This window comes from Pseudovirgaria hyperparasitica (assembly GCF_010093815.1).
Source record: "Pseudovirgaria hyperparasitica strain CBS 121739 unplaced genomic scaffold EJ05scaffold_15, whole genome shotgun sequence".
Lineage (NCBI taxonomy): Eukaryota > Fungi > Ascomycota > Dothideomycetes > Acrospermales > Acrospermaceae > Pseudovirgaria > Pseudovirgaria hyperparasitica.
Genome location: NW_022985563.1, coordinates 697,437 through 722,686, shown reverse-complemented (window position 1 = coordinate 722,686; position 25,250 = coordinate 697,437). Strand labels below are relative to the sequence as shown.

The window sequence follows — 25,250 nt, the reverse complement described above, 5'->3', positions numbered from 1 at the left end:
GTGTGTGTGTGTGTGTGTGTGTGTGTGTGTGTGTGTGTGTGTGTGTGTGTGTGTGTGTGTGTGTGTGTGTGTGTGTGTGTGTGTGTGTGTGTGTGGGTGTTATTTGTCCCGGCATGATATTATATGTGCGTGTGTACATGGTATGACATGGTATGACATGCCAGGTTCTACTGAATTGGATTATGGAAGATCATGGCATGGGCATGGGCATGGGCATGGGGAAGTGATATGGAAGATCATGGCATGGGCACCGGGAAGTGATATGGAAGATTATGGCATGGGCATGGGGAAGGGGAAGTGGGACATGAATGGGAAGGGACATGAATGGACATGAATCGGAAGTGAAAATGGACGGGGAAGTGAAGATGGAAAGCGAAATGGAAAATGTAATGACATGGAAAAGGCAATGGTTTGGTTTAAATTGGGTGTGGTACTGGGTGTTGGGTGTAGGGTGTTGGGTGTGGGGTCTGGGTAATGGGTATTGGGGTATTGGGTAATGGTTAGATGGATTGATAGAGATATTAATGTGGGCGGATTGAATTGAATTGGATTGAATTGAGTTTATCGAGGTGAATTGGGTGAATTGGGTGAATTGAGCCTGTGAAATGAGCCTGTGAACGGAAACTAGAGTAAGACGAAGACTTGAGTAAGATTAGGACTGAAGTGAGACTAAGACTAAAGAACGACTAAGGTGGTATGAAATGGTATGAAATGGAATGAAATGGAATGAAATGGAATGAAATGGAATGAAATGGAATGAAATGGAATGAAATGGTATGAAATGGTATGAAATGGTATGAAATGGTATGAAATGGTATGAAATGCAATGTAACGGTATCTAATAAAAACAAAATAATACAGATACACAAAATATATTAAAGCGAACGGTATGAATATATTAAAGCGAACGGTATGAATATATTAAAGCGAACGGTATGAATATATTAAAGCGAACGGTATGAATATAGTATACGTACAAAGTATAAACATATGAGACTCCGACTCGAATGACGACGACTACTACTACTGCCCTAAACCGACAGTCTCTCCACGCCAATCCTCCTCCTACACAAAAACGCCAACTTCAAAACCGCCATCCCCCATCCCCATCCCCATCCCCACCATCTCCATCATCACCACCATAAAAACTCGTCAGACCACACAATTCCTCCCCACCCCCCCTCTCCGTATTCGCCCTCCGCCTGCGCACAAGGGTGCCCGCGCGGCCCAGATCAGGCAGACTAGGCCGTCGAAGGGTGTGTCGGCGTTGGAGTGTAGCAGTGTTTGCAGTTGTGGAGGGGTGGAAGTGCAGGGAGTAAGGGGAGAGGGTCGCAGAGTCGGGGCGGAGGGTATGTGGGGAGGTTGAGGGGGATTTGGGTGTTTTGGGAGTTTTGGGGGTTGTGGGGGTTGTTGGATGGTATCTTGGTGATGAGGGCAAGGAAAAGAGCAAGGGAGAGGGGATATGTGGGAGGAGAGGCGAGGAGGGAGGGTTGCGTGATTGTGGTGTTGTTATCGAGGGGATTGTCCGCGGAGTTAAAGGCGGAGGCGGGGACGGAAACGAAGGCGAAGACGGAGACGGGGTATGTATATGCTCGTGCTCATCATGCTCCTCATCGTGCTGCTCATCAGGCCGCTCATCGGGCGCAAAGGGCGAAAAGAGCGATAGAAAAGACGGCGAGGTGACGCTTGACGGGACGGCCGAGGCAAGGCGCGGGTCTGGCGTCGTGGGATTGGAGAGATGGGGAGCGGGGAGCGGGGGGCTGGGGAGTGGAGGCGGCAGGTCGAGGTCGAGGCGGAGGTCGAGCAGGGAGGGGGAGAGGAGGGAGGAGCTTCCTGTGCGGGAGCGGTGGCGGCGGGTTGGTTGTTGGTGCTGTTGGGTGGAGGGGGTTGTTGATGATGGGGCGCGGAAGGGGAGGGGTTTCGAGGTGCTGTTGTTGTGGTGGGAGGAGGAGGACGAGGGCTGCGGGGAGGTTGTTCGTGATGTTGCTGTAGAGCTCATCGGGGTGAGGGTGAGCTTAGACGGTTTCCGGGTGCGGGCCGGAGAGACAGTGTTGCGCGGCAGATTGGTGGTGGGCGAGCGAGTGTCGTGCTCAGTCTTGTGCGGCTTCTTCCTCTTTTTTGTTGCGGCTTTGGTAACATGACTGGGCTTGGACGGCGATACAGGTCTGGCCGAACTCGGCCGCGAGGAGCTGCGGCGGGGGGTCTCACTCGGGGGAACTGTGAGGAGCTCCCAACGGAACGGATTGCCGTTGCTGCTTCTCGTAGAAGGCGAGTCGGAGAAGCGCTGGGAGGCGTGGCCGGGAGCAGAGGTATTGGAGGATATCTCGCCGAGCACAACACGGTGAGGGGACGTGTTCTTCTTTCTGACGGGTGAGCTTGCCGGGGTCAGGCGTGGCTCTGTCCTGAAAACGATTTTGGACGGCTTCGAGACTGGCGACGTCGGACGGACGGCCGTGTTCTCTTTTGTCGCGGACGGCTGTTCGTAGAATGTCATTGGAGTGCCGGCTCTTTCTAGCTTGGGGATGCTGGACTTTTGATGCTCGCCCAGTCTGTGTCCGGACGCTTCCTTGGCTCTGCCTGCCGTAGGAGCGTCAAAGACGTCAAAGACCTCGGAGATATTCAGGGGCTTTTGGGTGCGCGAGATGGTGGAGAGACTGCTGGGCCGGTTGATTGTCCTGTGCATGGCCTGATGCAGATCAGGTTGCGATGTTGCGCCACTTGCAGTTCCGGCACGCGGGCGGGACTTTTGAGGGTGCGTGTCTAGATTCCGAGGCGAGAGAGCACCGCTGATGGCGGAGTCATGCTTGGAAAGGAGGCTCCGTGGGGCTGAAAAGCGGCTCTCGAGGCTTGGAGACGGAGCTACCGGTGGTGTTGGTAGGCGGGAGCTGCTCCGGACGGGTATTGGGGGGCAGAAATCGGCACTGGTTCTGATGGGAAATCTGGTCTGGTGCGACGGGGCCGGGGCTGATATCTGGCACTCTGCAATGTGTCGTGGTTTGCTGACTTGGTCTTGCACGCGCTCGATATGCGGGGACTGGAGCGAGATGCCAAAGTCGGTGCTGGAGTCTAGATGTGGAGTGGATTTCTGGAGCGAAAGGCGGGACTTGTCATGCTCGTAGAACGACGAACTGGACCGCAACTCGGCGCCATTGACAATGTAGGGCGAGAGATAATTCTTGCGCAAGACCGTCCTCGTCGGCCCCATCCTCAACGGACCACCACCCTTGACCTCACCGACAAGAGGCGGGCGAACAGCGATTCCTCTGGCCTCCAGATCGGCAACGAGGCGCTTGTGATGGGTGATTGCGCGAATCAGCAAGACGAGCATGGCGGCCAGCAGGACGGATATAGTCAGGCAGACGGCGGTCAGGATGCCCGCGATTGCAGGGCGGCTCAGGTGACTGGCAGTCATGCTGTCGGCGGAGGCGGTGGTGATGGAAGCAGGAGTAGTAGTGGCCATTGTGGGCCGGATGTGTGAGAGTGGTGGCTATGCGGCAGATTGAAGAAGGAGTCAAGAGAGAAGAAGGAAGAGAAGGAAGAAGAGAGAAAGAAAGAAGAGAGATGGCAGGCAGGAGGCGACGACATTATGATGAAGTGGTGGAGAGGGTTGAATGATTGAGCAAGGAGATGGCACATTCCAACATGTGTTGAAATGTTGTAGACATCCCTTGGAGGAGGAGGAGGGATGGAATGGCATTGCGGCGAGTGAAGGGGTGCTTGGCACGGGCAGACTTGACTGCCGTCTGCTTACCTCGATAATAAGATGACAGTGAGGAGTTGTGCGGGGAGTATGAATGCAAACAAAGGAAATGCTGAGTGACCTACCTGCTGCCATGTCTACTAGGCTTGAGCGGTTAGTGCATCGCCACATCTACGTTGTCGAGGTGCAGACGTGTAAGATGGATGATGTCCTCATTCATGATAGGCTGGTGTTGGCAGACGAGGTGCATCAACGGCAGCGAGATGGCTGGAGATGGCTGCATGGAGTAGTATGTTATACGAGTCGGGTGAAGAAGAGGTGGAGTTGTAGACTCGCAGGCTCTCGTAGACTTTCTAGTAGCGACGAGAGGGCGGTGTAGGCAGACAATGGAAGGGTATTAAGTATTTTATCTAGTTGGTGACGACAGATGGCGATAGAGCTAGGCAGGACAGTAATTAGTAGTTGCAGCACAGATGCATGACGAGTGGAAATGCCCCGACAGGCGCGGGATGTCCTGCTATCCGAGACCGCCTGCCTGTAAGCCTTGAGCGAGGAATGAAAGGATGGATGGATGGATGGATGAATGAATGAATAGATGAATAGATGAATAGATGAATGCATCAACAAGACGGGGAGAGAGAGAGAGAGAAATGGCGCAAGGGACAGTGCGCAGTGGGCAGCAAAGGGTAGAAAGGGTAGAAGTAGATTAGGAAACAGACAGGAATGCGGCCAAAGCATGGTGGAGATGCTGCAAGATGGTCCAGATGGCCGTGATGAGGCTTGGGAGGGGACCAAGGGTGGAGACATTCACGAGGAGGCGCATGCACGCAGCCAGACAGGCAGACAGACGATAGACAGACACTATCAAACAAGAGGATCGTCGAGAGATGGATGCGCGGTTGCAGTGCAGTGGTCTCTACCGTGTGATTATCGATGAGGCTGTGTGTGCGACAGTCATGCTAGCTAGATTACCTATATCCACGACAAGCGAGCCATGACAGTCCGGGGTTATAATAATTAAGTGGTAAAGAAGCACGTCCTCGCGCGGCAGCATTCTTATTCGTCGTCGCAGGGCATGTTTTGATGATGCAGGCACTGAAGGCAGTATTAGTTGGTTGGATGGTTGGTTGGTTGGATGGGGCGTGGGCGAGGCATGGGCATGGGCATGGGCATGGGCATGGGCGTGGGCGTGGAGCATGTATGTGTACGTCTGTGTGTATGTCTGTGTGTACGTCTGTGTGTACGTCTGTGTGTTTGTATGTGCGTAGTGTATAGCCGTCTATAGTTAATTAATTAGTGAATGGTGAATGGCAGGCCGGGAGCGTCATACTGCTTGCTGCCCACAAGATGCACTCGATAGGATCATGTAGTCCAAGCCTAATTAGTAGGTTGCATCTTGCTGCGTCGCGATAGAATCTCCATTGATTGATTAGCTAATTAGGTGAATGGATGAATGGGTCTACAAGTCTACCTGCTAGGCTATCTTCTATTATCCACTTTGGCTTTATCTTCATAATACATATATTAGATGAAGACGCCCCCCGGCCATCTCAGCTTGCGAGCCCTACACTCCTCCGTCTCCACCACCTCAAGACAAAGCGAGTTGGGAACAAAGTACGGTAACATCATCACCATTACAAGCAAAGCCTGCCCTGGCCAACTGGTGACCTGCGCGCACCCTCGCTGTCGTATAGAAAAAGCTGAAAAAGAGCAACAGAGGCTCTCTCGGCCCAGGCTCCTCCGCGCCGCCGCCGCCGCCATCCTATCATCCCAAACTTCCCAAACAAATTGATTCGCAGGAGACTTTTTGGGCGATTAATAGTGGTACAATCTAGGAAAAAGAGGCGATTGAAAGTCCGACAATCTCACTGCTGCTACTGCTTGACTATTATTATTATTACCTACGGACGCCCTGCATCTGTACTGCATCTGTGTGCATCTCCGGCTGTGAGTGCCTTCAGCTATACAGTACATCAAACAGTCAGCATGTCGTCGTCGTCGTCGTCGTCGGTCATGGTGGACAGCTACCGTCCTACCACTTCTCTTCCCTCTCTACCCCACCGCAAACCTCTACCTGCCCCCGGCTCCAAGACACGATCTTCCACCTCCACCACTACCACCACCACCACCTCAACTGCATTCACTCACTCTCCCTCGCATCTCTCTCACCACTTGCAACAACAACAACAACAACAACAACAACAACAACAACAACAACAACAACAACAACAACAACAACAACACCAACAACACTCGCGCTCCCGCACCACCTCGTCCTCTGTCTTTCCTCTCCTCAACTCCGCCGCCCCGACTCCTCCCTCTCGTCGCACCCTCTCCAACGCCACATCCTCGACCGCGAGCAGTCAAGGCCACAACATGAGTCTCGCTCGTTCAAACTCCGGCGGCCTGCAGCGCACCCCCTCGAACCGCTCCGGCCAGTCAAACTCGCCCACAAGCTACGTCTCGTTGATGCGGAAACAAAAGGCTACCGTCTGGTGCGACAGGTCTCAGCACGAAGATCCGCGAATAGTAGAGCAGAGAAGACAGGCCAAGTTGCGTGCCGCTGCGAAGATGGTCGGCGGTGGAGGCGCGCGACAGTCCGTCTCGACTGCTTCCGTCAACTCTAGCGTGCGCTCCATGATCAGACACCATGGCGTACCCAAGGCGACACCCTACGCGCCTGCAAACATGTCTGGCACCGGCGTGCCTATGCGCCTCTCCGCCACCGAGGTCGACGAGGAGGACAGCGACGACGACAGCAACTACCACAGCGCCCCATACCACCGTCGCACCGGCAGCGGCAGAAGCTCCCTCACCTCGGCCGGCCCGCGCATCTCGTATATGCCTCATCACAACTCCTCTGCTACTACTACTACTACTGCTCCTGGACGCTTCAGCACCAGTAGCACGCCGCCCAGCAATCAGGATCGCAGCCCGCCCGAGGGGGGCGACGACATGGCTGACGAGACGCCCGTCCCTCGCAGCCGCCCAGACTACTTTTCCACCACCTCCACCGGCAGCGGCAGCTCGGGCGAGCGCGAATCCAGCTTTGGCGCTCTCGGCCAGATACCCTCACACGCCCCGCGCGACCTCGGCGCCGAAAAGAAGGCCAGCGACGATCTGCGCAGAAGAGGCAGTGTTGACGACCGGTCCATGACCATGAGCGGGAACGTGCGACTCTTTGTCGCGAATCCGGACTTGTCGGACTGACTGCCTTGAGATTTTTATTTATTTCCATTTTTGCTATCCATTCCTTGTCCATGTATGGGTTCGGCGGCGGCGGCGGCTTCGTCTATAATACCATTGGAGGCGTAAACGACAAAAAGAGCTTTTGATCTACGGACTATTATACCTACATCTATCCATCTACATAGTAATACACCCCCTCGACTATTATGCTTGTTGACAAAAAGTCTGTCCCCGACAGCACAACATTGCTTACTACTTTACTCAGCCTTGCGTACCTCCAAGGTACCTAGTAAGCGCGCCAATACCAACCAACTAATTTAATTCATCCATATCGATCTGCACTCGGCATGTAACCCTGCACGGCACTCTCCTGACCACAAAGACATAATTAGAAGTGTGAACCATGATCTCATCCCGCTGCCTTCCGCCATCCATCCGCCACACCCACAACAATCCCACCTCTCTCCTCCACCCCACCGGACTGCCGCTCCCGGCTGCTTCGGCAAGCTTTACCTGATCCTGAATGCGGAACACCTGTTATTGTGAGGCTTGGTGGCTTTTTTGCATTAGTGCATACTGTATCTAGTGCATCCTCTATTGTCAATTTATCGTTACCTCCTTGGCTCTTTGGTGTCTATGCTTGTGTCTGTGGGTTGTGCTGTTGGATGTGGTGTGTGCTGTGCTTGGTTGACTGACTGGCTGGCTGACTGACTGCTACTGGTAACTCCGATCTACCTAATTACGGCCACCGAACGCGGAGCTTTAAGCGACAGTGCAACATGCAACACCACGACCACCACTCCCGATTGTTCTGCTTGCAAAATGCGACAATACACTCTTCTTCACAAGAACGCAATCCAAGCAACTCGCACATCAATACCAACACCACCATCAACATCAACATCAACATCTTCGCTGCAGCACGCTTGCTTGACGTCAGTGCCATCGTGTGCGCGTCGGCCTCCACCACCCCCCGATCTGAGCGTCCTGGCCTGGTATTCCCTAGCCCGGCCCCCCCGGTTGACAAGACAAGCCAAGCTTCCCCGGACTTGTTGAACGTCTGCTGCGAAGACAGACCCACACTGCTGTCTTTCTTTCAAGTCCAACACAACAGAACTGAACATACCACATCTCCGCAGGCCCGTCCAATCGCCAATTGAACTCACAATCACACCGCGGAGAGCTGTGTGTGCGCGTGTGGGCTGCGGCAGCCCTGAGAAGAGAGAGATGGAGAAGAGCAGGGCGAATGGCATACATGCAAAAGAGGTGGAGAAGAGCACGGCGAATGGCATACATGCAAAAGAGATGAAGAGCAAGGCGAATGGCATACATGCAAACAACACCGACGTCGACAGCAGGACCGACCATACCCGCTGGCGGCTGAAGGATGACAGAGGCGCCCAGACTTGGCATTATCTCGACTCCGACGACGAGCTTGAAAAGTGGCCGCAGAGCATCGCGGATAAATACCACTTGGGCTTGCCTACGGTATGTCTTGTCTCCTTGCACTCACTCGCTCACTCGCACTCATTTCCCCCGTGCAAGTCTTGCTGATCCAAGCCCCTATGTCCAGAACCTGCCAGACCTCCCCCCCGCCAAAACTCCCCTCGAGTGCGCCCGCAACGGCCTCACCTTCTTCGAACAACTACAGCTCCCCTCCGGCCACTGGGCCTGCGAGTATGGCGGTCCCATGTTCCTCCTCCCCGGCGTCGTCATCGCCTGGTACGTGACCGGCACCCCCATCCCAGACGCCTACCGCCGCGAGATCCGCAACTACCTGTACGCCCGCCAGAACAAGCACGACGGCGGCTGGGGCCTGCACATCGAGGGCCACAGCAGCGTCTTTGGCTGTGCCATGAACTACGTGACCCTGCGCATCTGCGGTGCCAGCGCTGAAGACCCCCGCATGGTCAAGGCCCGCGGCACGCTGCACAAGCTCGGCGGTGCCGCCTCTGGCCCGCACTGGACAAAGTGGTGGTTGAGCGTGCTGGGCGTGGCAGAGTGGGAGATTGTCAATCCTGTCCCGCCCGAGCTGTGGCTGCTGCCGGACTGGGCTCCCATCGCGCCGTGGCGCTGGTGGGTGCATATCCGGTACGTCTATCTGCCCATGTCGCTGGCCTGGTCGCGGCGCTGGTCCATGCCGCCGAACGACTTTACGCGCGAGCTGAGGGCGGAGCTGTACACGCAGCCGTACGAGTCGATCAACTGGGCCGGGCACCGCAACTCGATTGCAAAGGAGGACAACTACCAGCCGAAGCACTGGATCCTGAACACCCTGAACTGGCTGCTCGTCATGATCTGGATCCCCTTCCTCCGCACCGACTGGCTCGTCCAACGCGCCGAGAACTGGGTCTGGACGCTGATCAAGGGCGAGGACGAGAACTCCGACTATGCCGATCTTGCGCCTGTCAACGGGGCCATGAACCTCGTGGCCTGCCACATCGTCGACGGGCCGGACGCGTACTCTGTCCGACGACACCGGGAGCGGATATGGGAGTACCTCTGGATGAAGGACGAGGGCGTGCTCTGCAACGGCACAAACGGCGTCCAGTCCTGGGACACGGCCTTTCTCATCCAGGCCGCCGTCGAGTGCGGCTTCGCGACCGACCCGCGATGGAAGCCATGCCTGACCAAAGCCCTCGGCTTCATGGAAGACCAGCAGATGCGCGAAAACGCCACGGGCGCCGACCAGCCATACCGCCAGAAACGCAAAGGCGCCTGGGGCTTCAGCACAAAGCTCCAGGGCTACACCGTCAGCGACTGCACCTCCGAGGGCGCAAAGGCCGTCATGATGCTGCAGTCCGCCCCCGGCTACCCCAAGCTCATCTCCGACGCCCGCCTGCGCGACGCCATCGACATCATCCTCACCATGCAGAACCCCTCGGGCGGCTGCGCCTCGTACGAGCCCACCCGCGGCTCCCTCTACCTCGAATACCTCTCCGCCGCCGAGGTGTTTGGCAACATCATGATCGAATACGACTACCCGGAGTGCACCACCGCCTGCGTCATCGCCCTCTCCCACTTCCGCTCCCTCTACCCGTCTTACCGCGCCGCCGAAATCACCGCCTTTGTCGCCCGCGCCGTCCAGTACATCCGCCGCGCCCAGCGGCCCGACGGCTCCTGGTACGGCTCCTGGGGCATCTGCTTCACCTACGCCGGCATGTTTGCGCTCGAGTCGCTCAAGTCGGTCGGGGAGGTGTACAGCAACAGCGCGCGCGTCCAGCGCGCCTGTCGCTTCTTTACCGACCGCCAGTTTGCCGACGGCGGCTGGGGCGAGAGCTACAAGTCGTGCGAGGACCAGGTCTGGACGCCGCATCCGGACGGCAGCCAGGTCGTGCAGACGGCTTGGGTGGTCATTGCGTTGCTGGAGGCCGGGTTTCCGGACCAGGAGCCGCTGAGGAGGGCGGTTAGGTTGCTTGTGCGCAGGCAGCGGGCTAATGGCGAGTGGGCGCAGGAGGGCATCGAGGGGGTGTTTAACAAGAGCTGGTATGTCTTTTCTTGTCCTGTTGGCTCGTTGTCGTATCTTTTCGTGTTGTGTTGTTGATGATGGATGTTGACGACTGATGTTGATGATTGATTGATTGATTGAAATGACTGGACTGACGTGTCGCTTGCAGTATGATTTCCTATCCAAACTACAAGTTCATCTTCCCCATCAAGGCGCTGGGCATGTACGCTGCCCGCTACGGCGACGATGCTGTCGTGTAGGTCCTGGTCTGGCTGGCTTGGCTTGACTTGGCTTGGCTTGGGATTGGTCTGGCCTGGCTTGGGGTTTGGTTTGGCCTGCTTGGTCTGGCCTGGCTTGGTTTGGCCTGGCCTGGCTTGGGCGGGTTTGCGGAGAGTGTGTCTGGCCTGGCATGGCATGGCATGGGTAAAGGGATATCTGGAGCGGTAGTGGTGATAAAAGCACAGTTGAGTGGTTGAGTGGGTGTAAGATACGTATATGGCATCTATGGATGGATGGATGGATGGATAGAGCTTGACGTACGTACGAACGTACGTACGTAGATGCGCAGATACGTAGATACGTAGATGAGTGTGCAGATAAGTACGCGGATAAGTACGCAGGTAAAGGGACAAAAAGTTGGTCTGTATGCATGTATCCATCAATATCCTATCAAAATGAAGGTCATCAAAGGGCTTCGACGGCTGTAATTGATAGCCGTCCTTGAAAGCTGTACTAAATGGCTATGCTTATAGCCGTCCTTAATAGCCGTCCTTAATAGCCGTCCTTGTAGTCATGCTTGATAGCCATCCTTGTAGCCGTCCTTGCTAGCCATCCTTATAACCATCCTTTATAGCCATCCTTAATAGCCGTCCTTATAGCCATCCTTTATAGCCATCCTTAATAGCCGTCCTTGAAAGCTGTACTTGTCCCCTATGCTTATCCACTGTGCATTCTTAGAGTGGTCATGTCAAGACTAGATTGTACGTTCGTCTGGGGCGGTTGGATACTTAGGGGGCAACGATGGATAAGGGGTAAGGGGTAAGAGAGAAGAGAAGAGAAAAGGGCGAAGAGCGAAGAGAAAAGAGAAAAGAGAAAAAAGAGAAGACCGAAGAGCGAAGAGCGAAGAGAAAAGAGAAAAGAGCGAAGCGAGAAGAAAAAAGAGCGAAGCGAGAAGAGAAAACACACTCCCAATTCCACCCTCGCAGCCCGAGTGCCTTAAGCGTTATATCATCTTATCATCAGATTTATAGCATAGATATCCGATCAGATATCATTCATATAGCCAAGCATACATTTACGACGGTCAGTATGTACTCACTATACCGCCGGTATGCATGGATTATACTTGTGCTAATACTTTGTATATGCCATGTATATTTGTAAATATATGGTGCTGTATTACTATGTTACATATACCACTATACACAATTATATGCTACATACCACACAAATATACCCCTATACACATACCACGCAAACACACCCCTACACTAGATACCCCCATACTACACACCCCTATACTACATACCCCTATACACACACCCCTATACACACACCCCTATACACACACCCCTATACACACACCCCTATACACACACCCCTATACACACACACACCTCCATACCGCGCTACATACCCAGCCGCAACGAGTGTTTCTATGATTGGTAGTGCTGGTAGTGGTGGTCCTGGTGTTGGTAGTGGTAGTGGTAGTGCTGGTGCTAGTCGTTGATCAGGTTATGCATGCAAAAGGTAGAAAGTATGATTATAGGCTTGGTGGTGATCGAGGAGGATGAGAGTGGTGGGTTTTGAGTGTGGGGTATGGATTATGGGTGGATTTTGAGTTGTGGATTTTGAGTTTTGGATGTTGAGTAGGGGGTTGGGTTGAGTAGGGGGTCGATGGTGGATGTTAAGCAGGGGGTCGAGGTCGAGGACGAAGACGACGAGTGGTGAAGACGACTAGGCGAATGACGACGAGGGGGAACACGACGAGGGAAGGACGATAATAAGTTGCAAGGAGCTATTAGTTGGTATTTGGGTAAGCGATGTAAGAGTTACAGTCGTGATGGCGGAGGAAGCTTTGATGCGGAAGTGTATATACACCTCCACACTCCATACTCCCTCAAGATCATCACCCTTAAACACGGCGTATTCGGCAGCTACCCGCAACCGGCAGCCACCCGCATTATTCATTCAAGGATGCAAGGCACACGCGGGTGCGCCCGTCCTCTATCCCTGATCTGTGCTGACCTGTCTGTGGACAGGGGGTGTCGCAGGGCTCTATGTCTACGTCGAACTTCTGTGGCGTCGCTGTTGGTTTGGGTTTCATCACGTGTCTTGGATTCGGACTGAGGTGGGGGCTGTTGTGTGGTTTTTTTTGTGTGGTTTGTTGGGTAGTGGATGGTTTTGGGGGGGAGGGCGAGGATGTGGGTGTGCTTGTTGGGGTGGCGCTGTTTATGGTGTACAGTAGCTTCGCGGGAGGGTATGGTTGGCGTGGATTCTTGTCGATGTTGATGTTGCTTTGTTTGGAGAGCACAGTGTTGTTGTGGCGATGGCATGGTTGTCTGTTGATGGTTATCATTGTTTATTCACTACGGATAGTCTTTGTGTATCCGTTGTTTTCGTGGACTGTCTAATACGAACTTCATTCTCTGCAGATCGTGCACTTTAGTAGGGGCTTGTTGTGAAGGTACGTTGGCTTATCTCGCTGGTCAAACTTGTTTACCCTCCTTTCATGTCCGTGACTCGGACAGTATACTGCTCACCCAGTCTCTCTTCGATGTGTCCAGGGAGCATCTCCACACATGTCCGCCCAACCCCCTACGACTCCAGAGCACGTTTCTTCGTTTCCTGAGCTGCGTCTCTCGCTTCGACACTGTGCATACCTTCTTTGACGCGTACGTACCACATTGTGTTCCAGGAAGCTGATGACGCAGCCCCTTTGCTACAACACATATGGACATGAATGGCAAATTCCAAAAACCACAACACAGGCACTCGATCTCGCAAAAAGCCCCGTCATGTCGTGACTTCTGGCTTCCTGGCTTCCATCTTCAAGCCCATGTAGCTCGTGTTGCACCACATGTCCCCAGTCAGCAAACAAGAATGATCGCTGCCCGTGCTGCCAAGATATTACGAGCATCCATTGCGATGCTTCGGCTGTACAAAGAGGACGAGCCTCTTTCTCCACAATATCCCTGGGCTACAGCATCCTTTGTCCAAGTCCCTTCCTGACTTGGCCCTTACCCCTACCCACACGCCGCTGCACCGCCCTCATGACTCCAGCGTACGACCATTATTCATCACTGCCAATGCAAAAAATGCCGTTCTACAGCCATGACAGTCCCTGTGCACGAGCACACATCTCGGAGGTTCCTCCGAAATAGACCAGGACACTATACAAGGGGTCTCAGACTTGCTGAAGATTCGTTGATCTCCTCGTTCTACACTGTGCATACATAAAGTCCCAAAGTCCACTGTAAATTGCTTCCTTGACTTGGAACCGTTATGATCCCACCAGACAGTGTCCGCATCTTCGGCCAAGGACACGGTTCCAGTGTTTTGAGACATAATCTGCCTAACCGACATTGACCCCCTTTCGCCGTGTTGGCGACGGACACACTTCCCATGGTACCTGGCTGATCCACAGTGCTTCCCTGGCGGGTATCTTACCCTCCCGCGCCTCGAACAGGAGAACGAGCACGGTGTTGATTCAGTCTTGCCTCGCTTGCTGTCGATGAACAGAACCGGAGCGTTATACGCGCGGCCCCGGGTCTAATTTGCCCTATCATTTTCAGATGCTGGCGAGTACATACAAAATCTGTCTGGCTATTCATCCGTTCAATTGCATCGGCATATCAACGACTGCACGGCAAGAGTGTGGCACGATCCAAGTGGGAGAATTACCGGCAACTATCTCCTATCATGCAAGATCAGTACGAGCAGTTGGGCGCCTCCTGGACGGAATTGATGTTCCACTTTCAGGGGGAATGGCAGCTACGTACCCAACAAGCACCGACGAGTTCTTTGTTTTCATACCGGCCCCTTTCTTGCTCCTGGCAATCCGTCGCTTTCATACTCCTCTTGTAAGAACATAGTCAATACTAGATCAATCCAACCCCCAGACTAATCACATATTCCAGCCTCTGGCGCTATGTCAGGTTCCTACGACACATCCAGCTATGGCTCCAGCGTAAGCCCATCCCTCTCCCCCAAGATCCAAAGTACAAGCCCCAAGATGCCACCGTACTGATCCCGACAATCTGCGACAACACCGAGATGCTGGAAGTCACCATCCAAAAATGCGCCCTCTCCAGACCCTCCCAGATCATCCTCGTCGGCGTGACAAACCGCAAAGTCCTCGACCCCCTCGTGGAAAAGTACGTCGACGAGTTTCGCGATCACTACGGCACCAGCCTCAAAGTCCTATACAGCAAGGAAGCCAACAAACGCAAACAAGTCGCCATCGGCATCAAGCAGATCGCATCTTCCATCACCGTCCTCGTCGACGACGACGTCATCTGGCCCGACCGCCTCCTCCACCACCTCCTCGCGCCCCTAGACAACCCCACCGTCGGCGCCGCCGGCACCCTCCAACAAGTCCAGCTCCGGCCCGGCCTGACGCTCCCCGAGCAACTCTTCGAAATCCTGGGCTCATTCTACATCCAGCGCCGCAACGTCGAAATCACCGCCACCACCGCCATCGACGGCGGCACATCCTGTCTCTCCGGCCGCACCGCCGCCGTCCGCACCGGCATCCTCGCCGACCCCGCCTTTCTCGCCGGCTACACGGCCGAGACCTGGCGCGGGCGCATCCTCAGGGCCGACGACGACAACTTCGTTACGCGCTGGCTGTATAAGCGCGGGTGGCAGATTCGCGTCCAGGTTGCGCCCGAGGCCGTCGTCAGGACGTATCAGGAGGTGTCGCCTAGGTTTCTGAAGCAGTGTTTGCGCTGGGTACGGAGCACGTGGCGGAGCAATTATACGACGTTGGTGTATGATGGTGATGTCTGGATGTAAGTGCCCCACTTGAATCGATGGTTTGCAGCAGTGTGTCGTACATTCACTCACGTCGTTCTCCGCGCAGGAAACAGCCCTGGTCGACATACGCGCTGTACACTCAAGTCCCCTTTCCATCCATCCTCATCGACCCGCTCCTCCTCTGGCTCCTCCTCGGCGCAACGTCCCCATCCACCGGCACCTACACCACAAGCACAGTCTTCCTCCTCTGGCTCGCCCTCACCAAAACGGCTAAATTCACACCCCTCTACCGCCGCCACCCCAGATGGCTCCTCTTCCTCCCTGCAACGCTGCTCTTCGGCTATGTCCATGCCTTTATCCGGTTCTATGCTCTGTGCACGCTGTCTGATACGGGCTGGGCGAGCAGGCCGCTTATTGATGCGCCGGTGCGGCCGTCGATGTTTAGGCGGATTACGAGTGGGTTGGGGATTCCGGATGTGGCGCGGTCGTGGGCCGGGTCCGGGTCGCGTTCTGGGGCGCGTGGGGGTGAGGGGTCTGGGGATTCGAGGTTGGGGGAGGTTGGTGGGAGTGGGAGTGGGAGTGGGATTGGTGGGTGTGAGAAGTGAGGGATGTCGGTCTTGGAGAGTGGGTAATGTCCATTGTTGTTGCTGTTTTTCGATATTACGATGTTTGGATTGGTGGTATAGGGGCGCGCTCCGAGTGCTACCCTTGTAAAAACTTGGATCAGGGGTACTGGACTTTGACGACGTCTGTATTTTCGGTTGTAAAAGTTGTCTTCTTTCGGTTGTAAAAGCAGCTTCTTTCCGTCACGGGAGTGACACCCCTTTCGGTATCAAAAAGTAAGACTGTTCTCGGTAGCAAAATGTAACACTATTCTCGGTTGTGGGACAATCTTAGCTAGCTAGCTCCAAAAAACGATCAATCGCTTCCCATACTGCTGGAAAGCACAAAGTCTTTCCACGGGCTCGTCGACTAGACGTGCTTGGTTGTCTACGATACACTGTATTCAATCACAACGCCTAGACTCTGATATGAGCCGCCTCCTCCCCTTCCGGTACTTAATGCGCGGAAGCAGTAGCCCTCGTGAGATACGAATTAAGGACCATTGACTAGCTGAATAGATAGATCCCTACATACGTCTCCCATCCATCGGGTCCATACCAAGTATCGTTGCATCAGCAACGACAATGCACCATCCATGAGCCCAACATAATACGCACGCATCCACAGCTGTACAGCCAAGTACACTCACACGACAGCACCGAGAAACCCGAATTCAGTTCGTCCAGAGCACGGACAAGGAGGTGTGCGATACTGTATACCATACTTCGTTCACGAAGGCCTTTGACATCTCTCTTGTCGAGCCACCAAATCATGCCCTCGTTCATGTTCATACATCGTATGGCAACATACGCCCTGGTTGCGCGGCCGACGACGCTACTACAACATAACATACCACAGCAACATATATGCCAGCACGTTCAATACCCACAACACCCCCAGTCCAACTGCCAGCGCTGGCGTCCTGTGCATAGGTCTCTGTGGCTGCACGACGGTATGACGCGCTGTCCAGGTACCTCAACTCGACTCGGACTTTTCGCTCCGAAGTCATGTATATGCGTAGCCAGTGGCTCATGGAGGATAGGTGTGGTTTGGAGTTACAGGGAGACTGGAGTTTGTGTGATGTTGGGATATATATACTTGTGTTGATGTCCTAATGCTTCTTGGCTGCGCTTTGCTGGATGGCGGTCGTTTAGTGGTCGTATCGGAGGGATATGTGATGGCTTGTACCGGCTGGAAAGAGGATGGGAGGATGAAAACGGGGGCATGAAGGAGGGGGGATTGAGAGAGGAAGGATTTTTATGTTCTTGGATGGTACGTTGGATCCGTCGACTAGCACGAGGTGCCCAGCATCACTCGTCAAGCATGCACATCACCTGGCTGCATATCGAATCATTGCATACACTTGGCATACTGATCCCAACATTCCTAATTCACATTTCCAGCAGTCATGATCAAAAACGCCAGCTCTCTAGCCAACACCCGCTTCTCGAATTCTCCCATGACCATACACATGGCAGTAGCTACGACGACATCTCGCAAGTCTACAACAGCGCCAGGCGCATGATCCAGCGCCAACTTGCGGATCTGTGCATCGAACAGGTCGAGCTTGCCGGCCTTCTCGGGCGCGATCGAGCAGGTATACGTGGCAAGACAGACTTCTACCGGGTGACATGCATGGGGGTCATCGTCGGGGAGCTGTGCCATCAGCTTCAAATGAGCATATCGGAGCAGCGATCCCAATCTCCGAGTCTCTCGTACGGTGCTGGTGCCTTTCCAGGAGAACGATACGCCCTGCCACGTGAAGGTGTACAGGCGCGTTGACGTGCTCAGCGGAGACACCCAGCGCAGATGGATGACTTCGTCGGCTTCGACGGGAGTTCTGGACTCCGCACTTTCGACCTTTTGCTCTTCCACGCTCTTCATGTCTGTCTTCTGGGTGTCCTTTCGCTGGCTATTGACGAGGCGGTGGTATTTTTTGCCCGACTCACCCCACATTCGCCACGAACGCACTCCATACCCCTTCAGCGCTTTCTCGTTGTTGACATGGTCACCAGTGTGTTCTGCGCACACAACACCACGAGGATCAATGACACCCTCCGTGGCCAGGCTCGGACCGATCTGTATCTTCCAGCTGTTCCAGAACGAACTGTTGTGGATCAAACACACAGGAGGGAGCTGGGCCTGCGAACTTTTCGTATGACCGCGTCGGAGGAGGTGCGGGGGCGCGTGGAACGAAAGGATCGGCTGCTGTAGGAAGAAGCTCTGCGGAGCCCTGATCCCGAGGTTTGAGTTTACGTCGAATTTGTCGATGCCCCTCCAGGTTGGGAAAGCCTTTTCTTTCCTTGGGTGTGTGCAAGGCGTGAGTAGGATGTGATGCTTGTCACGGTAGACGTTCAGGGTCGTCGAGAGCTACCCAAGCAGTGTCAGATCAGGGCATGGATGCGACGAGTAGGGACAGGGAACACTGCCGCTGCATAATAATTACCTCAGATACCATCGAACCCTTCTCGGCATCGTGCGCCTCCTGAATAGTAGTGTTTAACCCTTTAGAGTCCATGGTCTTCGATAGCAACAACGGAGACCATGCATCTACTAGATGTGAAGCATTACATCGCGGCGAAGAGGGACTTAGGTCGACCTTGGTCGAACTTCTCCTTGCGTGCAGACCTTGTGATTAGCCAAACATTGAGGCGGCTTAATACGAAGCACAGCCCCAATCACCGGCTGGGAATGATGTGACAGCTAGGGAAGTCTACCAGGAAGACTGACCTCGCATGCAAGGCCATCAATTCATACCATCAGGCTGCCCATGATAGCGAGGATTGATTGTACGATGAACATTACACGAGTTGGTGGATGCAAAGCAGACGCACTCCTGTCGTGGAGTCGGGTGTGGTGGTAGGGCTCCGAGCCTGAGGCATCAAAGCTAGATCATGCCACAATTCATCTTATGTCTATCTCCCGATCACACAGACGACTAGTCTACTTAATAGAGCTTTCTCAATTGGCTCAGAAAAGGCTATAGCATTTTGGAAGATGCGGTCTGTAGGCTGGAGAGTGACAGGACTGCCTAGTTCATTTCGGAGGGTAAGTAGAATTCTTGCGGAATACCTAACCAGCCATGACGACTTCATACAAAGTAGTAATTACCTCAGACAGTATACTCGAATATTCACGACATGGCAACGGCCATAGAGACGGGCCAGTTGAATGTATCTCAAAGTATTGGACTGCCTTCCATGGACCATGAGCTTAACTCGGCTGCTCTATCAGATGACTGCCTTGCTACAGAGCAGTACCGGGCACCGTCACCAGTGGCGTCGCAAATCTGATTGTGAATTGTTAGATAGATGTCCAAACAACAACGACCCCAACCCACAGTCCGAATTCTATGCGGACAGCAGCTCAAGGAGGCACTGTCATTAATCTATCCTAAATGTTGCCTCATCTGTCGGGATGACCGCATTCTGTCTTTCATGAAGACCGTGACAACCTTGAAACCACAGGACTTGACCGGGCAATACTTCTCCGATGATGCTTCAAGATGAATTGCGAGCACGTGTTCAGATGGGTTTTTGAGTCCGCCGAGGCAACCTAAACGACTACCAACCCATTGCTGACCTATCTATGCTAAAGGGATTGCCTGGGTGGCCGCAATACGAATAGATCTCTACGCGAGATCACGAGCGCATAACTGTATTGGACATGCAGGCCGTGTGAGGCATCCGGGCATCGACCACACGTCGCATCGAAATCGTGATGCTAAAGTGCCAGCCAAGATGCCAATCAAACGCAAGGAGTCGGCGACATAGGGATCGACGTGAATGATCTGAAAGTTGAAGGATAATGTGAAACAACAAATGACGCACTGTATGTAGTCTGTGGCCTCGCGCAGTCTTCTGGTTCTGGTATACCTATATATACACATACACGCATGGCAAGACTTGATACGCGCAGCTTGAGGTCTCATCACGTCAGGGTCTGGTCTGGCGGTTGTGAGAGGATAGCCGCGCTGGTATGGCAGTAGGCCACGAAAGGGCAAATAGGACTGAAACGGGAAAGGCGAGACGCCCGTATGCCTGGCATCAACAAACCCCTGAGGCGAAGGAAGGCGGCGGTCTAATTAAGGTCTTGGACTTACTGGAGATTACACGTCTGTGATTGGCCGAAGCTTTGGCACTCTGAGGCTCAAGGCGCAAAAAGGAATTATGCCAAGTGGTCCGTCCCTTGGCACTATGCCTTTTGCCTTCAGTGTTTGGCGCCAACGGTTCAACCCTTGCACAATTCCTGCCCCTTGGACCCCTTCTGTCAATCCAGTGCCTCAGAGCATGTCATCTTTTGACGGTTTTCAATTTTGAACCATAAGAGACAGTCGAGTAGAGCGAGCATGTAATTAGGCCAGAGAGCCAATACACTGGCCTATGCAGTGAGAAATTCACGTCTTCAATGGACGGCTCGAGTGGTTCCGTGTAGCGACCTACATAACTTGCGCCAGGAGATTGGATGAATTTGGCGACAAGCTGACCACAACCTTCCGGACTGGGGACCCAAGAGACTAGAGCACGAGGCTAGGCAAACAAGCATTCATTGCACATTACTCCGTACGTTTTGAATACCACCGCCATGGCGTATCGGCTGTCGCTACCGCCTATCAGTGGGATCGGCCCCTGGGAAGGCCATGGCATCTCCCTTTTTACCTCTGCGCATCCCCTCGATGTCACTCTTCTCTCAGACTCTTCATCCTTCAACAAAGCATTGTACCTGTACCTCCTCACTCTTTCGGAGACTGGTACTTATTTATTTTTAATCGTTTTCATCACAATCTCTACATCGTATTTCCTACAACTGATCCAAATCTCGACCACTTTCGTTATACCATGAAGGCTTTCGCTCTCGCAGCCGCTCTCCTGGGCGCTGCTGTCGCCTCCCCTACAGGCACGGTCAAATCTGTGACGAGGAGACAAGATGGTAGTCTTCCCATTGTCACCACGAAAGGAAACGCATTCTTCGCTGGCCAAGAACGTTTCTACCTCCGTGGTGTCGCCTATCAGCCAGGTGGTGCCGCCGACGTTGCGGACCCGCTTCTCAACACCGAGCAGCTCAAGCATGACATTGAGCTGTTCAAGCAGCTCAGCATCAACACTATCCGTATCTACTCGGTCGACAACTCCAAGCCTCACGACGAGGCCATGAAGATGCTCGAAGATGCTGGCATCTATCTTGCACTTGATGTCAACACCCCGGGCTTCTCACTCAACCGTCAGGACAAGGAATCCCTTCACCTCTCCTACAACGAGAGATATCTTCAAAGCGTCTTCGCTACCATTGATGAGTTCCAGAAGTACAACAACCTTCTCCTCATGATCAGTGGTAACGAGATCATCAACGAGAAGAACAACACTATCGCTGCGCCGTACATCAAGGCCGTCATCCGTGACATGAAGAACTACATCGCTGAACATGAATACCGCCCAATTCCCGTTGGTTACGCCGCTGCTGATGTTGCCGAGAACGTTGATCTCCAGCTGAAGTACTTCGACTGTGGTCCCGATCACCAGCGTGGAGATTTCTTCGCCCTCAACGACTACTCCTGGTGTGATCCTTCCTCTATGCAGATCTCTGGCTGGGACAAGAAGGTTGAGAGGTACAAGGACTACGGTGCCCCGATCATGTAAGTGGCCTATAATCTGCATATATGTACAACCCTAACGCACATCCATAGCATGGCCGAGTACGGTTGCAACACCAACAAGCGTGAATGGCAGGAAGTCAAGGCGCTTTTCTCGACTCAAATGAGCTCCGTTTACTCCGGAGGCATGGCTTACGAGTTCACGACCGAGGCTAACGGCTACGGATTGGTCGAGGAGAAGAACGGCGAAATTGTCCCCAACGAAGACTTTGAGCGTCTTGCCAAGGCGTACAAGGATCAGCCCGACCCAGAGGGTGACGGTGGTTACAGGTCTCAGGTTACTGCCTCCGAATGCCCGTCAAACAGTGACGATTGGGAAGTCAAGGATCTCCTCATCCCATCGATGCCCAAGGGCGCAAATGCGTACATGTCGAAGGGTGCTGGCACTGGCCCGGGTTTGAGCAAGGACGTCGAGCCGTCGCAGTACGGCGGTGAGACATACTCTGAGGAGGACATCACCATGGATGGAGAGAAGTCGGACAAGTCTCCCGCTTCAGTCAGCTCTGATGGACAAAGCTCTACTCCCAACAACTCTCCAGGTGAAGGTGCCGCTTCAGGATTGACCGTTTCGCTCTCCATGGGATTGATGAGCCTGGCCGCGGCTGTATACATGTTGTAAGAACCGGAGGGTTTTCACCTCATCTAATGTCCATTGCATCATCTACGACCGAAGAAGCAGCATATGCATCTCTCATCATTAGCGGGTATCGGCTACGGCAAGGGCCCATTGTAATATACTGGGGGAAGACGCTCTTGTGCGCGGCGTTGACGAACCATTGAATCAAATTCTTTGTCTACGGGATTAGATAGAGGAGTATCCCCATGGCCCGTCTTTTCTTCTTGTTCCTATGGAGCGCTGCCTTATCCTATGCTGGTGATTCCAACTATTGCCGCCATGATTCAAGCCATATGTAGGTAACTCCGTTTTGTCAACGAAACATCAGATTCAGTTCTTTTCGACCAATGACCCAACTATACAAGACGGAATCATCCTCCACTACTAATGTCCTCATTATGTCTAGGCAGAGTCATTCCACGCTTCTGCACGAATCACGGTATATGCATTAATTAGCTCAGCCTTGACAGCTCCAATCCAACAGTTGCTCCACACCGGCTTGACTCCACCCCGCGTCCCCGCAGCTCCGTCCTGATGAATGCAACGGCTCCATCTTCACACTCAACTGGATAGTAAGCCGAGCTGAGCGACCATTGTTAACTTATACATTAACTCCTTCTAAGACTTTCCGTAAGTAGGTGGACAGCTCACATTACCAGTCATTCGTCATCTTCTTACACCTGTCAACATGTCTGATCTCAAACCAGCACAGCTCTCTCACCCTCTCCTCAACAGCATCCCGCCACACCTCATTGACCGCTTCGACCCTACCTACGTAAAGTACCACACCCATTACGCAGCTGGTCGTCTCGCCGGCCATCAAGTCCCTATCGAGGCCTACCGCAAAGACCCCTCCGCATACAACACCCGCTTCGGCAAAGCCCCCGCCCCAGATGCCAACGTGGGCGTCATCAGCGACGAACAGCTACAAGTCACTGGCCCAGATGGCCAGATAACGATCCGCGTATACCAGCCCAAGACTACGCAGATAGACAACAGGCACGGCCGACCCATATATGTAAATTTCCACGGCGGCGGCTGGGTGTTTGGCGACCACCTGGTTGAAGCAGAACATTGCAAGCGCATCGTACACGAGACGGGCGCTGTAGCTTTCGATGTTGGATACCGCCACGCGCCCGAATTTCCGTTCCCCACGCCCGTGGACGACTGCTGGCAGGCGACACAATGGATCTTATCGCCCGCCATCATCGCAAAATATAATTTGGACGTAGCAAGAACAGCTGTTGGTGGTCCCTCCGCCGGCGGTCATCTCTCGGCTGTCGTGTCTCAGCGAGCGCGCGACGCAGGGATCAAGCTGGTGCTGCAGCTTCTACACGTGCCAGTATGCGATATGGACCATTATGATGAGAGCGGGAAGCTTTCACAGTCGGTACCGTACAAGAGTCATGTGAAGATGTACGAGACGGTTCCGTTGAGTGGTGCGCGGATGGAGTATTTCGCAAGGCACTTTCTGGGCGTACCGAGGCGCGCCGAGACATACAACGTACGTCTTGCACCCTGTTAATCGCTGCTTTTGCTGAATGTGTTCCTACATTAGAATCCATCTGTGTCGCCGATTCGCGCTGCTGATCTGAGTAATCTGGCCCCGGCGCTCATAACGACTGCTGAGATGGATCCGCTGTGCTCAGAGGGCGAAGCCTATCATAAGAAATTGTTAGAAGCGGGCAATCAGTCGGAGTACCACATGCTCAGAGGAATGCCACACATAGTGGCCGGGCTGGACGATATTTGTGATGAGGCGAAGCGATACAACGTGATCATCGTGGAGGCGCTGAAGAAAGCATATGGAATCATATAGATAGAGAACAGAGAGTGCAATTGATGTCACGACGCTCATTTGGTCCTCCCCACCGACTATCAACATAGCTATCCATCCTACAGGCACAGTGACTTTTGAGCTCGTGCTTTCACACTTATCTCGCCCCTCTCTACAGAGATATGGTACTTTCATAAAGCTTTGGAAGGAAAATCCTCCTTCAGTAGCATCCTTACTAACACACGTGCGCACAAATCATGACCACAGCTTCACCCATCCCAAAGGCGCTATGTACGTTTTGCAGCACTCATATTTAACGAACTATCATCTAGAGCCAGAATTTCCAGACAAATTGAGCACAGACTTCCATAGACGATGGTAATCTCAACTGAGGCATGCCTTACTTCGCAATAGATATACCTATGTATAGGACGAATCCGAGTATTCCAAGCTTCTAGACATTCCACTCGCCATGTGATGAGCTGGTCGAGAATATCTATTCTGCCACCCTACACCTACCAACAAGCGGTATATTTAAAACAAACCTTACTTAGCTACAACACCATCCTATTGGTATTCGAGGAGACTCCAATACCAGTTCTTAATTGTGTTTCTAAGCTTAAGCCCACTCGATCGTTCAAAAAAACAATATATCATCGAATCACGTTGTGATATCCGACCCCTTTCCAAAGCCGGTGTGAGCACCGTCTTACTTGTTATCCTCATGATATCGTTTCCACCTACATGGTAAAGTGTAGGATGCAATATATCTTCGTGTTTGGTTTTCTACATAGTCAGCGAGTTCGACATGTTCGGCCTGTTCCAAGTCGCTCTTCTTGTCATGAGTATTTGTAGACGTCGAAGCAGGTGCAAGCTATGGCATGGTTATGATGATATTGCTGTCTTGGAATAGCTGAGTCATGTTCGGTCAGGTTTCGCGATTGGATGAACTTTTTATATCCAATTGTCAACGAATCTTACATTTGGATCGGGACGGATACAGGTCTTTAGGGCTTTGACGTCTACAACCACTCTCTATGCAGTATACACTCGATACTAAATATCGCTAGAAGCCGTAGCTAACGATCTTCATATCCTCAAACTACGCGCATTGAGATTAAAATGCATTCTTTGAGCTTGAACTTATTCCGTATCCTGTCTATCCACATACTATCAAGACAATCAATATCTTTTTGCTTTCGGTGCTGTCTTATGACATAATTATGCGATATACAATATGACCTGCATGGAATTCTCACATTGGCGGATCTAAATGAGTATGATATCCTA

At 53.2% G+C, this 25,250-nt stretch overlaps 9 protein-coding genes across 9 annotated transcripts; 5 read left to right on the top strand and 4 right to left on the bottom strand.

The window, feature by feature from the left end:
- Nucleotides 1-598: 598 nt before the first annotated feature.
- On the bottom strand, nt 599-3,727 carry EJ05DRAFT_137751 (uncharacterized protein). The gene has a single exon (XM_033739201.1). It carries the CDS (start codon nt 3,458-3,460, stop codon nt 1,085-1,087), a length of 2,376 nt encoding a protein of 791 aa, XP_033597361.1. The 5' UTR covers nt 3,461-3,727; the 3' UTR covers nt 599-1,084.
- On the bottom strand, nt 3,728-4,616 carry EJ05DRAFT_137750 (uncharacterized protein). The gene has a single exon (XM_033739200.1). It carries the CDS (start codon nt 4,505-4,507, stop codon nt 3,995-3,997), a length of 513 nt encoding a protein of 170 aa, XP_033597360.1. The 5' UTR covers nt 4,508-4,616; the 3' UTR covers nt 3,728-3,994.
- An 855-nt stretch (nt 4,617-5,471) lies between these two features.
- On the top strand, nt 5,472-7,087 carry EJ05DRAFT_479313 (uncharacterized protein). Its single transcript, XM_033744650.1, has one exon. The coding sequence runs from the start codon at nt 5,687-5,689 to the stop codon at nt 6,908-6,910; it is 1,224 nt and encodes a 407-aa protein (XP_033597359.1). The 5' UTR covers nt 5,472-5,686; the 3' UTR covers nt 6,911-7,087.
- Nucleotides 7,088-7,675: 588 nt separating this feature from the next.
- Nucleotides 7,676-11,056, top strand: EJ05DRAFT_479312 (lanosterol synthase). The gene is made up of 3 exons (XM_033744649.1): nt 7,676-8,377; nt 8,463-10,375; nt 10,507-11,056. Exons 1-3 carry the CDS (start codon nt 8,117-8,119, stop codon nt 10,595-10,597), a joined length of 2,265 nt encoding a protein of 754 aa, XP_033597358.1. The 5' UTR covers nt 7,676-8,116; the 3' UTR covers nt 10,598-11,056.
- Nucleotides 11,057-14,477: 3,421 nt separating this feature from the next.
- EJ05DRAFT_430567 (uncharacterized protein) lies at nt 14,478-15,739 on the top strand (the record flags this gene model as incomplete). Its single annotated transcript, XM_033741552.1, has 2 exons — nt 14,478-15,349; nt 15,421-15,739. Coding segments are annotated over 2 exons (1,191 nt in total), but the record flags the coding sequence as incomplete, so codon positions are not given.
- Nucleotides 15,740-17,163: 1,424 nt separating this feature from the next.
- Nucleotides 17,164-18,761, bottom strand: EJ05DRAFT_137677 (uncharacterized protein). Its single transcript, XM_033739199.1, has 2 exons — nt 18,364-18,761; nt 17,164-18,287 (listed from the first exon to the last, which is right to left on the bottom strand). Exons 1-2 carry the CDS (start codon nt 18,433-18,435, stop codon nt 17,304-17,306), a joined length of 1,056 nt encoding a protein of 351 aa, XP_033597356.1. The 5' UTR covers nt 18,436-18,761; the 3' UTR covers nt 17,164-17,303.
- A 665-nt stretch (nt 18,762-19,426) lies between these two features.
- On the bottom strand, nt 19,427-19,959 carry EJ05DRAFT_137632 (uncharacterized protein). The gene has a single exon (XM_033739198.1). It carries the CDS (start codon nt 19,846-19,848, stop codon nt 19,549-19,551), a length of 300 nt encoding a protein of 99 aa, XP_033597355.1. The 5' UTR covers nt 19,849-19,959; the 3' UTR covers nt 19,427-19,548.
- Nucleotides 19,960-20,755: 796 nt separating this feature from the next.
- On the top strand, nt 20,756-22,186 carry EJ05DRAFT_442902 (beta-1,3 glucanosyltransferase; the record flags this gene model as incomplete). Its single annotated transcript, XM_033742058.1, has 2 exons — nt 20,756-21,549; nt 21,601-22,186. 2 exons carry the CDS (start codon nt 20,756-20,758, stop codon nt 22,184-22,186), a joined length of 1,380 nt encoding a protein of 459 aa, XP_033597354.1.
- A 394-nt stretch (nt 22,187-22,580) lies between these two features.
- EJ05DRAFT_479308 (esterase) lies at nt 22,581-24,051 on the top strand. The gene is made up of 2 exons (XM_033744648.1): nt 22,581-23,687; nt 23,742-24,051. The coding sequence occupies exons 1-2, from the start codon at nt 22,872-22,874 to the stop codon at nt 24,000-24,002; spliced, it is 1,077 nt and encodes a 358-aa protein (XP_033597353.1). The 5' UTR covers nt 22,581-22,871; the 3' UTR covers nt 24,003-24,051.
- The last annotated feature ends 1,199 nt before the right edge of the window (nt 24,052-25,250 follow it).